This window comes from Grus americana, chromosome 4 (assembly GCF_028858705.1).
Source record: "Grus americana isolate bGruAme1 chromosome 4, bGruAme1.mat, whole genome shotgun sequence".
Taxonomy (NCBI): domain Eukaryota; kingdom Metazoa; phylum Chordata; class Aves; order Gruiformes; family Gruidae; genus Grus; species Grus americana.
This window is the reverse complement of record NC_072855.1, coordinates 14,082,861-14,101,490: the sequence shown is the minus strand read 5'-3', so window position 1 is coordinate 14,101,490 and position 18,630 is coordinate 14,082,861. Positions and strand designations below refer to the sequence as shown.

Genomic DNA, 18,630 nt, shown 5'->3' with positions numbered 1-18,630 from the left:
TAATTTTCTCCTGAAAAACAAATTATCAGAAAGCACTTTTAGAGATGGACCACTTGGAAAAATGGATCATTTAATATCTGGGGAAAAAACCATAGTCAAAGTCATAGTAATTGCTAGCAGTGTGGCTGCATGGTAGTTCCTCTACTTTCAGTCATTCATAGTGCACCAAAATTTCATCCTATTGATCTGAAATTTTCTATGCCTCAAACAAATTTTTGTGAAGGTTTCAACTAATGTCACTCATTGTCTCAAAAATTACCTCCTGCAGTGATCTCCCTTGGAATAAGTTCATCCAACCTTTGTCTACAAGATTATTAAGTTTTGGAGAAGTATCATTGCTCCTGGTTTAGAGAGCAGAGCTGGGACATGATACTACTGAGATGAAGAAGGGAACTAATCCCAGTCTTCCACTACCCAAGGGCATGGTTGCGATGACATAAAAATGACAATATTTAGAGATGGGGAAAAACTCTTGACAAGGCCCTGGGCAACCTGACCTAAGTTTGAAATTAGCCCTACTTCAAGCAGGAAATTGGACTTGTTGACTTCCAGAGAGCCCTTCCACCCTAAATTATTCTACAAATCTGTTTTAATGTTCAGTGAACACCTCTCAATGACAGTGTAAAAGATGTATATCTCATGTGACTGTGGGCCGTATGCAAACCCTGGCTCTAAGCTCTTCACCTCCAGTCTGGAGGAACAGAAAACAGTCTAAACGGTAAGAACTCTTTCTAATTTAGATGACCCCTAACATTTAAACACGTTTTTTCTACCATACCATAGAAGACACTGTGATTAAGGACAAGCAAATTATCCACCATTATTACCATAACTCACATCTCAAATGACCTCATCTTCTGATAGCATATGCAAAATCAGAGGCAGATATAAAGAAGTTTCCTTTAGAGGAAGCAAAGCATTGGTTGATTAGAGCCAGATGAAGGAGTAAAAGAGAAACTGGTCTAAGGTAAACCATCTCAAATGATCAGGCCTCAAAAAACTTGAAGAGTTCAAAACAGCATTGATCAATAACCTGTAGTTTACGCATATAAAAATACATTAATGAAATTTATTTCATGAGGTGAAAGCAAAGCGCATACTAAAAAAACTAACAGCAGTTATTTGTTTTGCATTTTGCTTTTATTTACTTAGTTCATTACTGTTCTTTGCTGCCTGCCTGTTGCATGGTCGCTTAGCTCATGATAAGCTGAGCCAAATGCTGTGGCAGTGAACCCGGGAATCACGAGCAGCTGGTTTTTCAGATCAGAGAGGGTTTGTGGCTTTCTCTCCTCAGCCTCCTGGAGGGAGAAGACGACTTTTCCTCCATGGGTGGATGAATACTAAGCTGTCTCTAATTGACAAGCCTTAGCTGGTTGGGAGCTAATACTAATTATGTTGGTTATATAAATATATGCTAATAAGTCTGTAATGTCTTTTACTACCTTTGTTGAGACAGAAATTCTTGGCATCCTTCAACTTCATTTCAAGCTATTTTTTATTTAGTCATTTTTCTTAGCTGTCAACTTTGGTCACATCAGAGCTAAATAGAATTTGAGAAGGTGTTTCAAATAAGCAACAACAACTTAATTCTTTACAGAAGAGTTTTCCTGCTCTCAAAATTTCTTTTACATATTCTTGAAAGATATTTTTATATATTTATAAAGAAATAAAGGAAGGAATCATAATTTGTTCTTAACAGTATTTGGAGAAATGAGTCTTGTCTTTCTTAGTTTGGAAATAAATGTATTTCCATTTCTTTGCAAAAATAGTCTTCTATTAAATATTTTGCAAGCACAAATTGCAAATCTCAATAAGCAATGCTTATCCATTTTCCAAAAGGACAAAAGAAATCTATAGATATGTAAGCAAAAAAGACATTATGAAGGAACATTTCCAACTTTCCTTCATAATACTTGCATACTTATATTTATGAAGTGTGTAAATCTTGGGGGTTTGTCTCTTGAGGCTTGTCCGTGGCTGGCAGAACACACAAACTTGACATTACTTTGATTAGCTTGAGCATCTCATTTTATGAAATACGTAATTCAAAAATAAGTATTTGCTATTCCCAGTCACAGTGGGTACAATAGTTTTCAGCGTACCTTTTCAGCACAGGCAGGTTTGTAATGATTTGATGTACATAGGAATGAACAAAGTTGCTATTCGTGGTACCTACACTATACTATAACCTATACCTACACTAGCCTGTACTATATCTATATTATATTCCACCATACCTACACCAGGGACTTTTGGACCTATATTTTTCTTCTCTACCTAGCTGTTCAGTGTAAAGTTCTTTGGCAAATGCCAAATTATTCCAGCCTCTAAGTGATATGTTCTTTTTCAATACAGCAAGCCTTAGGTGAACCTATTGCTGCTTAACAATGGATGAAGAGTATTCTATAACATAGTTACACAAATTGGACTATCAAAAAACCAAAGCAAGGCAAGCATATCAAGAAATAGTGACACAGGGTCAGTAATTTTGCCCCCTACTTGCATAAGACCATTATGGCAGAATCTTCCTAATTGCTGGATAATGCATTACCTGTATGTGATGATGATGCAAGTTGCCTATAACCTTGTAAATTCATTGGTAATATCTTTGAATTTTAAGTACTGTACACTATGCTATATTTTAATGTCATACAGGTTTAATTTTTCTTTAGCATTCAAACCTTTCTATATGGCATAATCTATAGCATAGACATATCAATAATTTTGTTAGCTTTTAATGTATTTTCTTACCAGTTCCAAGCACAAAATTCCTTAGCTTTAGAGGCTAAGGCAGTGAATTTTTACTAATTTTGCAATTGCTTTTTCACTTTATTTCTCTGATATCTGATACATACTGCTTGTCATAAGTTACATGCAGACCACCAATTGATCTTTTTTTTTTCTTGTTCAGTTTTAGGGTTTTTTTTTTTTTTTTTTGCTTCTTTCAGGTAAATAAGTGTAACAAGACTGTGTGCTATACTTTTGCAGTACACTTTACTTTATAAAGGAAAGATAAAATGCTGATTTTCTATCCCAGCAATATATAAAGCCCTTTGTATATACTCTCTGCTTGTACAAATTACAAGCCAGTTAGATGTGGGATCCTGGTTACCTGGAACATTAATCTTAGTAAATGTTATATTATCAGCGCTTAGGTACCTGGTGGCTTCTTTACACTATGTGTCATGCAGAGAGTACAGAAGAGTTTTCTCTGCCCCCAAAAGCTTTGAGAACAAGCAGAAGAATTGGGAAGCTCCTGTAGCAGTGCTTGCATTGGAAGGGTGAGAGGGGCGTGCAGCTGGGCAGCAGCATCCCCATTTCACCCTGCCTCACCTGCAGCTGCATTTGCTGTGCCTTCTCCAGTCTTGTGAGTGTGCTGCCCTGACCATTTCACCTCCTCTTTCCTAGAGAGACTCGAATGGCATTTTCCATTATTCTTTTTCCAGAGGCAGTTTTGATGCATTCTTATTTTCTGCGAGCCTTAAGAGCTCTGCAGAAACCAGTCTTGTCTCAGTATGCTCATGATATTCACTGGGCATCTTTATTATACAAATACAGCTGCGGCACTGATTTCCTCTGTTTAGCAATGTAGCAAGATCACTCCTTCAAATTAGGAGTCATGTAGAACTATGCATAATGTAAAAACAGAGTAAGTCAGTAACTATTTTGCTGGTAAAAAATTGTTTCATTTATGTTAAAGCCAAGCAGAATCAGCTGTGGAAACATGAGGCTTCACATTGGTTTTCCAGCAGAAAGGTCTTCATTCAAAAGCTTGTCTATAAGTAAATGTCTCAGTTTTCAGCATTACTGTACCTTCCAAAAAAGGTTCCCTGACTGCTGGGATCCACAGCTTACTGGCATATTCTCCTAGGCGATAGCTGTAGCATTGGCAGTTTACTACTGCTTCTGGAAACTTTGTTGTGAGATAAAGATTCTCAGAAATCTGGAGATCCCTGGAAACATCAGCACGTGATTCCTAGCTCAGAGCTTCAAGCCCTGAGAGCCTGGTTTGGGTGAAGGGCTTCAGCATTTGAACTCCTTTGTGAAGTTTAAAGTCTACTTTTGAACAATCTTTCCTACAGAGAGGAAATTCTCATTGACGAACAGGCTTAGTGGTAACTCGGGAGCTGACTCTTCCCCAGAGAAGCCGGTACATGCACACAACACCACACAGGGGTGCTAGCACGTGTTCAGGAACCCAGACTAGCCTAACGACCAGCCTCATGCTTTGTCAGATAACAAATTCTGCTTTCACAAAAGGGGCAATGCCAAGAACCCCTGTGTCTGGGTGAGGAGGTTTCTTTGGACCTAGCTCAGACATCTCCATGAGATTGCCCTCGGGAGTCCAGACGCAGCCACAGGACTTCTCTGAAGGAGACCAGTCTGACCAGTTAAAGAGGGTCAAACCATTACCTGCCTGTTCTCTCTTAGACAAGCTGAATGGGCTTTTGCAAGCTTTCCCTGCTGGGATCTGTGTTTGAAAGGCTCCTCTAGGCTTTGCTAATCCGGGCCAACGCTGAGCAACGGGAACTGAGAAGGGCTCACAAGGGAACCCGCAAGGCACCGAGACACAAGGCCAGTTCTTCCCAAGCCCTTGGCGTTCCTTGCTTTGACTGCAAGGTTGGGAACCAATGCACTGTTACAGTTCTCTGCTTTGCACTGTTCTGGGACATCCACATCTACACTGGGAAAATCTGCAGTCACTAAGGGCTTCATGTCACTGAAAAAATTACTTCCTCCTTTTAATTCTATCGGGGAAAACTGGAAAAAGATCCTTTTTTAAATTTCTAATTAGGAGCTACCAAGATTTAATGATTTATCATATTCAGTACAGAGAAGAGGTGTTATCTGAATGTCTGAGCTGCGCATATATTCCTCTAAGTGATTACCTCAGATTTATGAAGTTTGGTTTGGGCTTAATGATGAAATTTTTGTAATGTATTTTTACTCTTAAATTAAAGTCATATATAAAATATCCGTCATGATTTCCTTTTCCCCAGGTAATACATATGAAGCAAGAACTCTGGATAGTGGGTGCCTCATCTGTCAGGATTTCAACAAAAAATTACCCTAGCTAACTAAGATGAGGGAGTGATGGGAAAAATGATCTCAATAACTCATCTGTAACTGCTTTTGTAAAGAGACAGAGATATAAATAAAAAATACAAATATGATATAAATATAAAAAATAGATATTATTAAAACAAATATACAGATATAAATATGGAAAGATATAACTTATTTAGAAAGTGCTTTGTTTAAATTTGTTTCCATGGAGGATTTTGTTCAATGGTAGTTTATCTTCCAGTCTGAAGATAATCAAAAATTCAATTTGCTGTTGCTAGGGGCATTATTATTTTATCTTAATTTGGAGAAAGCTGATTCTAATGCATTAAAATTTTTCTTCAAGCAAAAGAAAGCAAAGACTAGCTCTGTAATTAGAACAGTTTTCCTAGGACTAGTTTGTGGCACTACTTAAAAAAGAAACAAACCAAAACAAACCAAAACAAAGAAACAAAAAAAATTTACTCCAAGTCATTTACTCTTTCATTTCAAGAAGGATTAAAATTTTGTCTTTATAGTAACTTAGAATGTATTATTAGTATTCAATATCAGTCACAATGCTATAATTCATTCTGTAGGTATTTCTCAGTTACCTGGTTAACATAAAAATCCCAAACAACCTCTGATTTTACTTCAAAAACCAATCAGCCCTTTTGTATGTCATTTGCCTTTGAGCAGATAAGGAGCTTACAAAAGCAAAATTACAGCGCTTGCTCAAAAAACTAATCTCCATTGGGCTCATTTGCCACCAGCCCCTCCCCAACCTGCAGCAATATTTTCAAAGATTCATTTTTCCAGTGGCCAATATTTTGCTTGCTGTCAATTCTGATTCTTAGACAAATAAACCAAAACCGCTTATTTCTTGAAATATTGAAAAAGCAAGAATCTGAAAGGGAATACTTCATATCTTCTGCAAAGAAAGAATACTGGATTTGTATAAGGGAGAGACAGAGGACACAGCTGCTTGTGACCATGACAAATGAAACCGGTCAGGAGCTGGGATACCAGCTCCTGTGAGTCCTTAACACAGAGCAGCAGCAACAGCGCTCGGTACCCAGAAGCACAGCAGGGCTTGGAGCAACTCCTGCTCTGCAGTCAGTAGCTTAAAAATTTGTAGCTGCAGGAACTAGTTAGTGGAGTGTCCATCAGCTCCAGAGACCTTCTGCTATTTGCCACATCCAAGCTCTCCTCTAGGTTGTAGACACATAATTTCACTGGGGCGAACTCATTTGCCCCCCAGAAAAATCTCTTGGAATGGTCGTCTTTGTAGCACGTTTAATTGCACTGTGGTCTGATCCAGATAGTCAGAGAAATGCCGTCCACGCAGGTTTGACCCGACTGGTTCGACTGTGCAGGAAAAACACCATTATTCGTGGCTATATGCATATCATTAGCATAATGATGTGTCAGGTGCGATATAATTTAGAGTGGGTGAAAAAGTCTGCTGATAGACTGAACATATTCATCCACAGCATCGGTTCTTTCAAACTTGGCCTATACAGCTTATATCTTAACTACACCAGTACGCAAAAACTCTTCTGACAGGAACAGCAGAGTTACCACAGGTACGTATCAGTACAAATGAAAGAAAAATCTGGCTTGAGGTGAAAGAACAGAACATCCAAGAGGATATACAGAGCTCCACAAGAGCTGTCTCTCAGTGTGCTTCATTCTGGCTTCAATATATAAATACAACTGGCCCGTGCCCCATTCACAGGTTGTGACAGATTCAGGAAGGCTGATGAGTGCAAATATTAGCCATACTTCTGAATCTTGGCAGGTTTGGGGGTTTTTTGGGTTCAAAACATTTTGTTCTAGGAGTAGAGTCATCTCTGAAAGCCTTGTAGCTCTGTTTGTGGGGATTACACTTACCTATGTTTACCTGTGAGGCAAGGTGTAGTAGCAGGAGACCAATCATTCACTAACAGGTCTGACAGGTCCCAGGACAAAACTGATCTCTCGTGATCCCAGCCTGGATTCCCAGAGACGCCAAAGTCCCAGAAAGTCCTGGAGCAGTCAATGAGTGGCGGCTGGTTGAGTCCTGGAGGAGAGCTTTGTATATCTCCATAGTGTTCTTTGCTCCTCTCTGAATGTGTGCTCTCTGGTGACTTCCAAGCTAGATATATGTCTAGTCTGACCTAGCGTCGTTGGTCTTACATTGTTATAGAGTGTGAGAAGAAATAACATGCGGCCCTCTGCACCTGACTGTAGACATGAGTCTACGTGAGTATTATTTCCTGACATAATGAAACGGGATGGAGTACCAGCTCTTTCCAGTTCGACTTTTTGATCTCTCTTTTAAATCATTCACGCTTTGCAGATGCACTAAAAGCTTGCTTGGGAGACAACAAAGGACCACCACTCCCTACTCACAAGTACAGAAAACCAGAGTGCATCAGTAGAAACACATGTGCTTGGAGTGAAAACCCAGTTCCATCAGGTGTTATCACCTGGATGTGGACAAGATTTCACACTTATTTCTGGATTGTTCTGATGGCTCTTTTACCTGGACTAAACATTCATGGGTACACTTTGAAACACACTCATTAGTTTCTCAGAAATGGGAATAGTCATTAAACTTAAAAGCAAGTTCACAGCAGTCATTCTTTACCCTGCCTTCACCCTCTGCCTCATGGTGGCTGAATCACTGCAGAAGTGACTTGGGACATTTTCCTTCTCAAGACCAGAGGTGGATCAGAACCATTTTTACTGACATGTAATCATATGATTCTAGACAGCAGGAGAGCTCTTTAGTCCTAGACTAGACACAATATTTCACTTATACTTTCAAGTACAGATTTCATTCTGTGACTTTTCATTTTGGATTTCTTTTTTTTATATAAAAAGGAACCAGACAAAATCTACACTTTACTCAAGCAGTAACTGAAGGAAAAAATAACATGTCTCATCACATCTGCTCAATGCTACAACTAAATTAAAATAACAGTAGTGTCAGAAAAGAAAAAAAAAATCTTAAATATAACTATGTGTTTAAGCTTTCCTTTTGCAATTGCTCCAGGCTCAGTAATGCGCAACATTCAGAGTAATTTGAATATAATTGAAGCCTTCTCTTTTTTAAGGTGTGTGTTATGAAATTCTGAGTCTCTTGAGGTGAGCAGACACCATGTGCCACCTACTTTACTATTTTGCTTCAGAGATTTGACTTATCGAGAAGTAAGCTTAATGCAAATAAAATGGCTTTCCCCTCCTGGCATTTGGCAGGCATACAGAAATGCAACAGAAGAGCACAGTACCTAGAGACACTCACTTCTCAGAACTGTGTTCGGAAAGAATAGAAAGCATTTAAATTCAAAACGAACCATCTGTGACAACCCCTAAGCAGTGCCTCATTTCAGAAAGTGCAAGCCTGGGAATGGAAGTGAAACTGTACATAACTGTCAATTAAAATAATCTAATATAGATTTTTCTGCCTTTGGGGGTAGGGTGGGCACAGATTTTCTGGAAGTCCACTCTTTTTCATTTCCTTAGCATATATTTTACAGTTCAGGGAAACAGAATCACATCCGTAGCCAACATATATTACACACCTCATGGGAGAAAAGGTGACGGAAGAGGTACTATCGTTGAGGATCACCTCTCAGCAGTTCATATCCACAACTGGTGTAAGCTAATGTAACTTCACATGCAAAATACCTCTAAAACAATTTCTGAGAGAAAAGTGACTTCATATTAGACATAAGGTATTCACCATTCCCCATTTGGGAAATCTAAAATACTGTTTCTTAGACAGTTGCATTCAGAAATGAAAACCAGAGAGTTTCTGTCAGTTTATTCAGATCAGAAATAAACAGAGCAATGGCAGCATACCCAAGGTAAGTAGAAACACATGGAAATTCCTGCTTGCCCAAGCACTATATATACACTATACATTGGCTGGCTACACCTTTGGATTTACAGGATTTAAATCAGATCAGAATTTAGTCCTCAGAGTACTCAACAGGCAGTTCTGGGAAAGGGTCCAGAAGAATTCAGTCAGTAACCATGAAGACTCTGTCATTTTATAAGATATAAGTTGCAGACTGAAAAATATGTATTGTTAGGCAGTAAAATTACAGTTTTATTTCTTATTGAATTTGGAGCTACACTGCAAACTGTAGAAAATACTCAGCTAATAGAACATTTTGTATATTTACTGAATCTGGAAAATACTCCCGGGACAGCAGCTCTCAATTCTGCCAGAATATTTTCCATAGGCACTGAGCTACAGTTGTACATGTGTGAAAACCAAGTGTGTTTCAAGGCCTTCCATATTATTGCTGCTATTTAGTAAGTCATTTTGTCAACCGAATGAGTATATGGTTATTTAAAATTGTATAAACCTGAAAAGTATTTTAGATACTCTTTTATCAACGTTCAGGTGTTAATCTACGGTTAAAATAATTGAGATAGCAGTACAGCAGCTGTTCAAGCTCTGCTTGCCTTGAATACGCAGAGAATCCCACCACAAAGTCTAACTGCAAGATCGGACCACAGTGGTGAGAAATCAGTGTATGTCTTTTGAGCAAATCACGGACTTGCCATGAACAGATCTACTTACAGAGAGCTGCCCCAGAGCACGGCTGCGGCTGCGTCACCGACCCTGAGATCTCAGCTGTAACTCCTTCTTCCAGGTATTCCTTTCAAGATGAAGAAGACATGTTCATGGTGGTTGATCTCTTGCTCGGAGGCGATCTACGTTACCATTTGCAACAGAACGTCCACTTTAACGAAGGAACAGTGAAGCTGTACATTTGTGAGCTGGCGCTTTCCCTGGATTATTTGCAGAGGTACCACATCATTCACAGGTGAGTGAGTTTCATTTGAGGGATGGGCTGCTTTCTTCTGGCAGAGCAGAGGAATTTTATCACACGTCCGATTACATGGTTCTGTTTATTCAAAACGTCTGAAAAGTTTTCATTGTTTTCCAATGGTGGAATTTGGCTCTGAAAAGGTTTTTAAAGATATTTTCTTTCTGCCCTCAGCCATTCAGTAGCCTCATATCCTGGTCACACTACCCTTTTCTTGTTTTTATCTCATACTATGATGTATGGTCTTTACTATGGTCTCTAAACACTAAATACCCCTAACAGCATCCTGGCTGCTTTCAATTTATTTTCAGTTCTCCAGTGCCCCAATGTTCCTGAACACAACAATGTTGTAATCCAGTACAACAGCTTCACACAACGACATCAGGGAAAGGTCTGCAAACCAAAGGCTGAGAATAAAGAATAATTTGTTTACTTGCAGAATCTACATGAAGGTCAGAAGGAAGAAGAGAGGTGGGGAAATAAGAGAAATAGTAGAAATAAATTAGAACTGTGATAGATGGTGCATCCTTTTTGCACTTAGATTACAAGAATCTGTTGGGTTTACTGCCTTACAGCTGGCAATCATAGCATTCATATCAAAAAAGGTGTTGAGCATTAGGATCTGTTTGTTTTCCTTAAACAATTTGGCATTTAACTGAAGCAGAGGGGTAACTTCTCTTTTTAGGTTAACACAGCAACTGTGAAATTTTAAAATTATGGGCTTGAGCCTCTACTTTACTCTTTTTAGGCTAAATTCAGGATATTCTTCCCTGATCTACAGTGGTCTGAATACAAAAATAGTTTTGTGTGTTACTGAAGCTGGATGTGAGTTTCAGAGACCAAACCAAACTAAGCTGTGCCATAGATCTTTCAGTGTCCAGTATAAACAAATTCCTCCAACTATTAATTGAGAGTTTTCATCCCATCCACGTACCAGACCTGCCTCATAATTTTGCAATAAAACGAAAATCTCTGATCTGAGGTGCAGTTGTAAATGGGTGTTCTGTATTGCTGAAACAGCACAAGACAAAATTCAAGTAAACATTGCAACAGTTGTTTTGCTTACAGTTAAAACTCCCACAAATGCTGCAAACAATTTCTGAAATTTTGTATCTTTAGCACACTGTTATTATTGTAGTACATTTCCATGTATTTTGCATATGTTTTCCTTTCTCAGTGAATATTTTAAAAGTAGAGCTCAAAATTTTGGCTGACCTTTGTTTTCTATGCCTTAAGGAATGTTCTTGGTGAAAAACAAATTGATGAGCGATTTTTCTCACCCTCATTTTAATGACAAGACATTTTATGCAACTAGACTGGCAAAACATTCATGAGAGCACCCAGTTCATAATCAAAACTTGTATTTTGCTACAAGCCTGTGACTTAAAAATGTTTCACAGAAAAGCCTGTGGTGGCAGATGTCTCAAGAGAATGGAGGACTAGATTGAAGTCGCTGCGGTTGCTTATAGTTTTTTGTGACAGTGTCTGCATTGCCATGGTCCAGCAATGAAATTGGGCAAGACACTTTATTCTCTTCTGTATTACTTAATCATGACTAGTAAACACCTGATTTTACTTAATTTTCTCTTTTGCACTGGTTGTAGTATAGGGTAGCACCACTGGCTTCAACACTTGTTGACTTGCACCAAGGCAGGGGAAGGCATGGGAGTCTGGAGCTGGTTGTTGGCTCCGCTTGGGGGCAAGTTCTGGGGTTCGGTTTTTGCTTTCACTCTACACTAAAAATTTTCACAAAACCAGACATGTCAAAATACCTGTTTCTTAGCCTGTGGTGGGTCTCGCTGGCTGGTTAGCTAGGATTTCTTTAGGGTATAAAGGATCTGGTTCAGGACTCTGCTGTGTTATAGAAGAGATGTTTATTCTGAAGCTGTCAGACCTGAGATCGGAGCGTGACTCTCCCACTTCACCGCTTACTGCCCAAATCACCCAACTGTGGCTCAGGAATTTTTTGTCCCTCATCTTCGCAACAGTTACTGTAAAATCCCAAATGATGCACACGCCAGTGAACACGTTGTTTAGCCATGAGAGTCCCAGCACATTCTGCCTCCTGCCTCAATGCCACCTGGACCAGCACTCTGTGGGACTCAGCTGCCACAAACCTCTGTAGCATGGCTGGCATCAAGAGCGCAGTGCTGACTTCAATTGGCTCATGAGCTGAGCCAGCGGTGACGCACAGTTAGGAGATGTGTAGCCATTACCTTACTGTTGCAAACACACCATCTCGGTTAGAGATGAAACCAATGAGCTGTTTGGTGTTTATACCTCGTGGTAGTAGACCTCAGAATATCATTGTGACCAAGTCCTTCCAGCCGGCATTCACATGCTAACCCACAAAACTGTATTAGCTCTTTCACTTTTAAATGAGTGCATTGGCAGCAAAAAGGGAAAAAATAGTGAGTCACAGAATCATTGAGAGAGCCCCCTACTAAATTTTGTCTGCTACAAAGAAAGAATGTTGAATGATTCATCAGACTGGGTAGATGGATTTTCAAATTGCAGTATTACAAAGAGCTGAATATATGATGTGTGAGTCAGGAACTTAACTCCTCCTCAATATTTACAGATGTGTATGAAATGTGTTCAGGTTTCCATTACTATTGCATCCGGCAACACGGCAGAATGGTTTTTTTCGAGATTGACCTGCAGCCCTACAGGACTTTGCTGTAAAAGGAAGTGGTAATGAAGGGGACAGGAATTATCAGGCATGTATGAATGGATGTACAAACGTCCAGATCAGTGCTACGCCAATTCTCCTTGGAGATGCCATACAATGCTTCTGTATTTGCTGATATAGTTAGTGTTGTGTATTTTGAATGTGGCAATCATTTCAGCAATAGAAGTATTGTTTCGGCAGGGACAACTTTAACCATAAACAGTGTAAAAACCACTACTGTTCTGGTGTGTTTATGAAACTTGTAATTTTTATTAATCCCACCCATGTGTATAAATCCATATTTGTCATGCACAATCCTGCAATAGTGGATTTATTTATTATGGCACAATAATGAATGCTGCGCTGTGTGTGTCACAGCTTTATTGTAAATGTTTGCATTTACAGAGATGTTCCGTCAGAATTATAAAAACTTTAAAAAGAAAAGCTATAAGTTTCAAGTTATGATCTGAAGACTATTCTGGGCAAATTTTTCACTTACCTTACACAACAGCTAACTTACTTTTGAGATATCTCTAAATTGTTGGTCACAGGTAATGGCTACATCACAAAACCCTATTTCCCCACAGCCCTACTGTAATAATATTTTATCCACATTTCTTAAATGAAAAAAAAAAATTAAAAGTTGGATGAGCAATGTTTATTATAGACCCTCAGATCCAGTACACACAGAAAGGCTTCTGACAATTCACATGGTCTCATTCATTCTCAAACGCTGGATCAGATCTGGCATTCTGCATTAGCTGACATCGAGTTTCAAGACGGTATGACTAAACACATTCTTTCCAGCACTGCTTGTATAATACTAGTGAATAATGTGTTGGACAAAAGTTTTCCCATCAAAGGCTGAATAAACTTATTTCAGCCATGAGTAACTCAACCTCCTCCTTTCACAAATGTCGCTGTTCATACATTTCAATAAAACCACCTGCTCCCTTACCAAAGTAGGCTGCCCATTTTCATTCAGCTAGTTCTTCCAGCAGAAGCTCCAGTGTTGTCTCCACCAGGATCCTCTTGCAACTAGAGCCTTGGCTCGGAACAGCGTTGGCCCTGCGGTGCTGCGGCTGCTGCCCAAGTAACATGCTCGTGCTGATAAAATCACATTTTCTCTTTCTGAGGGGGCAAGTGTTAACTGCATTGCCCTTACAACTTTTCATCATCCTTTGGCTCCATCGGTTTTCATCTGCTCAGAAAGGAGGCTGGATGTGGCAGATGTCTGGAAAAGAAACTGCAATAACCTTCCAGCACAATTTTAGGATACTGACTAGCTGTTTGATCTGCACGCCCAGCGTTTTTTTATTTCAGTGGTTTTTTCTAATGCAAAACCATTTGTGTGTGCATGTGTACATATATAAGCATACATATAAAATTTTGGTTGAAGCACATTATGACTGGAATTGGTCTGGTTTGGTGGGTCTGTGCTGTGTGGCTACTGTGATCACTGCTGTTTTCCGTTCCTGCACGTTCTGTTTCCAACAGAGAGTAGCACCAGGAGCTATTCCAGCTCCAAACAGCTACTCAGCAGCAGTGCAGGGTGGGCAAAAGCTAATGGAAAATGGTGACAAATCGAGCATTACATTTTCCTCTGCCAGCTGATCCACTGCAGAGTAAGGGTGTCTTGCTGCTACCAGCTAGACAAAATGTTCTCTTTGTTCAGCACTGCTAGGCTGTGCTATGGTGCAGGAGATTCCTTTTTGTTCATTACCACTGAGCTTTTCAAGGGGTCCAGCAGTCTGAACACCTGAAATAAGATAATATGTCTAAATGATTAGATTCTTCTTTAAAATGGGCCTTCCCAGTCTCACTTGTGACACCATACAACAAAAGAACAAACTCTAATTTAAAATGTTCCCTTCATAACACTATCCATTTAGTATGTAAGCAGTAAATAGGTTTGGAAATTATTTGAAAATGGAGAATTTGCCCTTTGTTCTTTCTCATGGGTGTCACAGGCAGAATAGTGCCAACCTGAGATTTACAAGGACATATTAAAAGGACACAGTTCCTTACGGATTTCAGTTCATACTAGTAGTCTTTTTCTTGCTGGTAAGCATGTGCAGACGAAGAAGAAAATGTGGTAGAGTCTGAAGTAGATGAAATTTTCTTAATTTGTCTTCCCATGTCTCTTCCCATGTCTTTGTATTGTGTTCTTTAAACAAGTGCAAGCCCACATTATTTCCAAGGACAAATTGCAGGAACTGAGCAATGAGTTATGTAAGAGAAGCAAATTAGAAAACATCTCAAAACCAGCCAGAAAAGAAACACCATGCAAACAGCGCAGAAAACCTGCTGAATGCTTATGAACCAGCACTGATCAAAAAGAAAGTGATTCACAAAATCTACGCACAAAAGGTATTTAAATTTCAGTCGTGTCCTTAAAAAAAGAATTAGATATCACAAGATATGAATATGCATAGAGCAAGCTTTTCAACTTTTGAACAGAGTTCTCTACCTACAAGAACAAATTAATTTTACTTCTGTTTGGCAACAGTAAAAGAAAAAGTTATTTGATACACCAGATGATACACTGCAAATAAATGAAGTTGGTTTGGAAACATTGAGATTTCAGTATCCAGAGACTAGATTACTAATGAAGTAAAACTGTCTGTATTGGGGAAGAGACCCAGGGAACGCTCTGAGATGCATGGTGCTCCATTGGGTGCTCCAGTCCTGCCACTGGCACTGATATAATCTTTTATTGTGGACATAGTACGCTCTCCATTCATCACTCAGGTGACATACCAGAAGACACCCACCACACCCTCACTCTCTTCATATCCCATTGCTGAGGGATCCTCGTTGCAGTCAGCAGGGGATTGCTTGGTTCCTTACAGTTTCCAGTGAGTAGACAAAGATGACCCATGGCTTTTTCTTTCATCCTCCTTCTTCTCATTATTGCAAAGTTTTAAGAATGTGCTTACATGAAATATTTTGTTTAGCCAAGGAAAAGTCATCTCACAAGCCCTATCTCATTTAAAATTTAGATGTCTGGTCAACATTAGGAAAGGGAAGATCTGAACTGTAGACTGAGTTCAGCCAAATATCTTGCATTAGGTGGCAAACTTCCAGTGGCCAAAGAAAACCTAAATCGATCCCATCCTAAGTGTTTGTTTGTGCTGTACACAGCTCTAGAGAGCAAGTGTCCTTCACTAAAAAAAATAAGTTCTGTGATTGTAATTGCTTGTTTCTCTGTTTAAAAACAGACACCCAGACAAGTGTAGATATGATCTAAACACAGAGGAGTGTACAACATGCATTTAGAAGAAAAAGCTATGTATTAATTCTTACTATTTCTTCTATAATGCAACTAGAAAGAATTTCAAACAGTTTTACCTGAATTCTAATTTTTACACACAGATTTAAAGGTTTTCCTGAATCCTTTCTCACCTCACTGTCATTTAGCTGAAAGCAATGAAATAAACATGAAAAATCTTGTTTTTTCTAAAATGTTAAAATCACAATACCATCACTAGGGCATTATGGACTTATATGTGTCTGACTTGCTCCTACTAGTTGTAGCGCCACACTCCTCACTGTTGGAAAACACAGCTCTCTTGGAGCAAGATAAAGTATTTCCATAGAGGGAATCAGCACTTCATGCTGCTCATGGCTAAGTACACAGGAGCAGGAGACAGTGTAGAGAAAGAGAGACAGAGGCAAATTCAGACTCTCTGTCACATCAGGAGGTACAAGCCTTTTTGAAAATGGGCAACAAAAAGCTACTAGGGAATTGCCGTAGAGCTTGCTGCTGCAGTGAGTGTGATGGCCAGCGTCCTGGAGATGCCAGCAGGTCCAGTGATGCCTGGGATCAGCACGCTCTTTTCTGTGGGGTGTGCTCAAAGGGAACACGTGAAGCCCCTGCGGATATTACACACCAGTTTGCCAGTTCCATGCTCTGCACTTCCCACTTTCCAGTCAGTGTGGCAGGGAGTACACCGTTGGTTTGGCTTTTTTGTCTATGCCTGTCTTCCAGAGGGCTTTCTTAAAGCCCACCTTTACGTTTGTTCTGGGATTATAATGACTTTCCTACGAATTGCTTCTGGTTTCTGCAGAGTGCACCCCCATTTAAATCAGCTCCCATCACCTGTCCGTGTTGCTGGTTTTCCCCTCCTTCTGGTTTTCTTTGGTAATTCCTCGGCATTAACCTACCTTTTAGGAAGACAAGTCTTATGCAAGTGTTCTTCAGGGCACATGACATGCATTAAAATACCACACGTCCCTCATATCCACAATTTATGATCCTATTGATGGTTAATGAAATTAAATGGTTTCCTTCCTTCCATCCTCCACTCCTCAGTATTGAAATTTCGATCATGAATCATCTTCAGAGATTCAGACACCGAGGGAGATGATGCTCACAGAAATGAAGCAGAGCTCTGTATTCAAGATTATCTCAGGTCTCCATCCACAAATCTGATCTGGTTTATGCTAGTTTTCTGCTTTAGTATATTGCTAGTTTCTTTGTGGCCAATGCAGTGTGAGTGTTATCAGAAGCCTCTTTCTTTCACAGAAATTTGTTACAAATTTCTTGGTGTTGCTTTAAAGCTTCAAGTGATTTTAGTACAAGCATCTGCTCCCAACTTATGTATACTAGCAAAGACCACCATATTAATAGCATGTTGACCTTGTAATTCTAAATAATCATCATCATCATCATCATCATCAAGAGTATTAATAACCACATTTAAATAATTTTCAATAAGTAATTAAAATTATTAAATGCTCTTTCTTGAGAGGCATAACAGTATCCACAGTATTAATTGCACTGCTTGGTTTACCCTGGTTTTGTGGCTGTCCACCCCAAACCTGCCACCCCAGGGTGATGCTGCCGTCCCGACCTCCTCCTGCCAGCTGGGAGGAGAGGCTGAACAAAACTTCTCTCATCAGCAAGATCAAATTAGCAATGAAGTGAAGTCTTAATTAACAGGGGAGAGAACAAGAGCTAACCCCCTCTGATACAGTATTGATTCTTTTTTCCAAAGCTTTGGTGTTAATGCTATATTAAAAGTATTCTGATATGTTAACATCTTGGAAATTTCACAATATCATGACTGTATGCAGGCAGATTCTCTCCACTGAAGTGGCGGATTTGCATGCAATGTGCTTGAGTAATTTTTTTGTTTGTAGTCAGTGAAGAAATTTGAAATCTTTGATTAAAGTATGTAGATGGAGAGAGGGAATATGGAAAAAGACTGTAAACTTCAGGCTGAGCAAAGTATAAACCAATAGCAGCATATGGACAATTGCTTCTGTCTCCTGTTTGTGCTTTAATGGTTGCAACATTTTTTCAGCTTAGATGAGCAACACATACAAAGAGTATTCTATCATTCCCTTGGAGATTTCCTTACAACATAAGTTTTGTTTTAATATATGGCAAAACAGTAAAGACTTAAGGCAAAAAAATGCACATTTACATTATTTCCTCATGAGTGTAACAGTCTTTTATATCTCAGGAATTGAGTTAGATTGTCCATGGTGTGGCAGGAGTTTCATTAAAGGATATTGCAATTTAAGCTTCCTTCTTGCCTTAGAAATGCATTCAGCAGCTTTCAGTACAGCTTTGATATTTCAGGTGAGATGTGGTCTGCTTCGTACAATTTTTGACTTAGCAGATATACAGAGGGATGAGAAAGAGTAGTTGTAACACTGATCATCTGACAGAGCTTCATCTTTCAAAACAAATCTTCTGGTGGGCAGGGACCGCAATTAAGATATAGATTGCCATGAGATTTGTTCTGCTGAAGTTGCCTTCTCGACTTGTTTTCTCTTGCATTTATTCTCTATATCCTTTTCTGGGAGCTCCTCAGGGTGTTCCCTCGAGATTATTTTCAAACATTTCTATATCCCTCATGAACTCCTGTCCCAACTCCCCTGGATGGTTTTTACAGAGGAGATAGCAAGGCAGCTCAAAGCTTTGATGCTGTAGGACAGACAGTCCTACTGATGAGCCTCTGCTTCTCCCAACATGTGTGTGCACAGCTTGCACTTGTCCCTCAGGGAATTTCCCACTGACCCGGTGGGGATAATTGCACTTTCCTGCAGCAGAGGACTCAAGGCGAGCCTGTGACT

General features: G+C 39.4%; 1 protein-coding gene across 1 annotated transcript in view; it reads left to right on the top strand.

Moving 5' to 3' along the window:
• The window catches only part of STK32B (serine/threonine kinase 32B), a 173,924-nt gene that overhangs the window by 82,383 nt on the left and 72,911 nt on the right, over positions 1-18,630 (top strand). Inside the window, exon 4 of the mRNA XM_054823749.1 lies at positions 9,696-9,869. Within this exon, the coding sequence (XP_054679724.1) occupies positions 9,696-9,869 (174 nt within the window). The remainder of the gene's footprint in view (positions 1-9,695; positions 9,870-18,630) is intronic.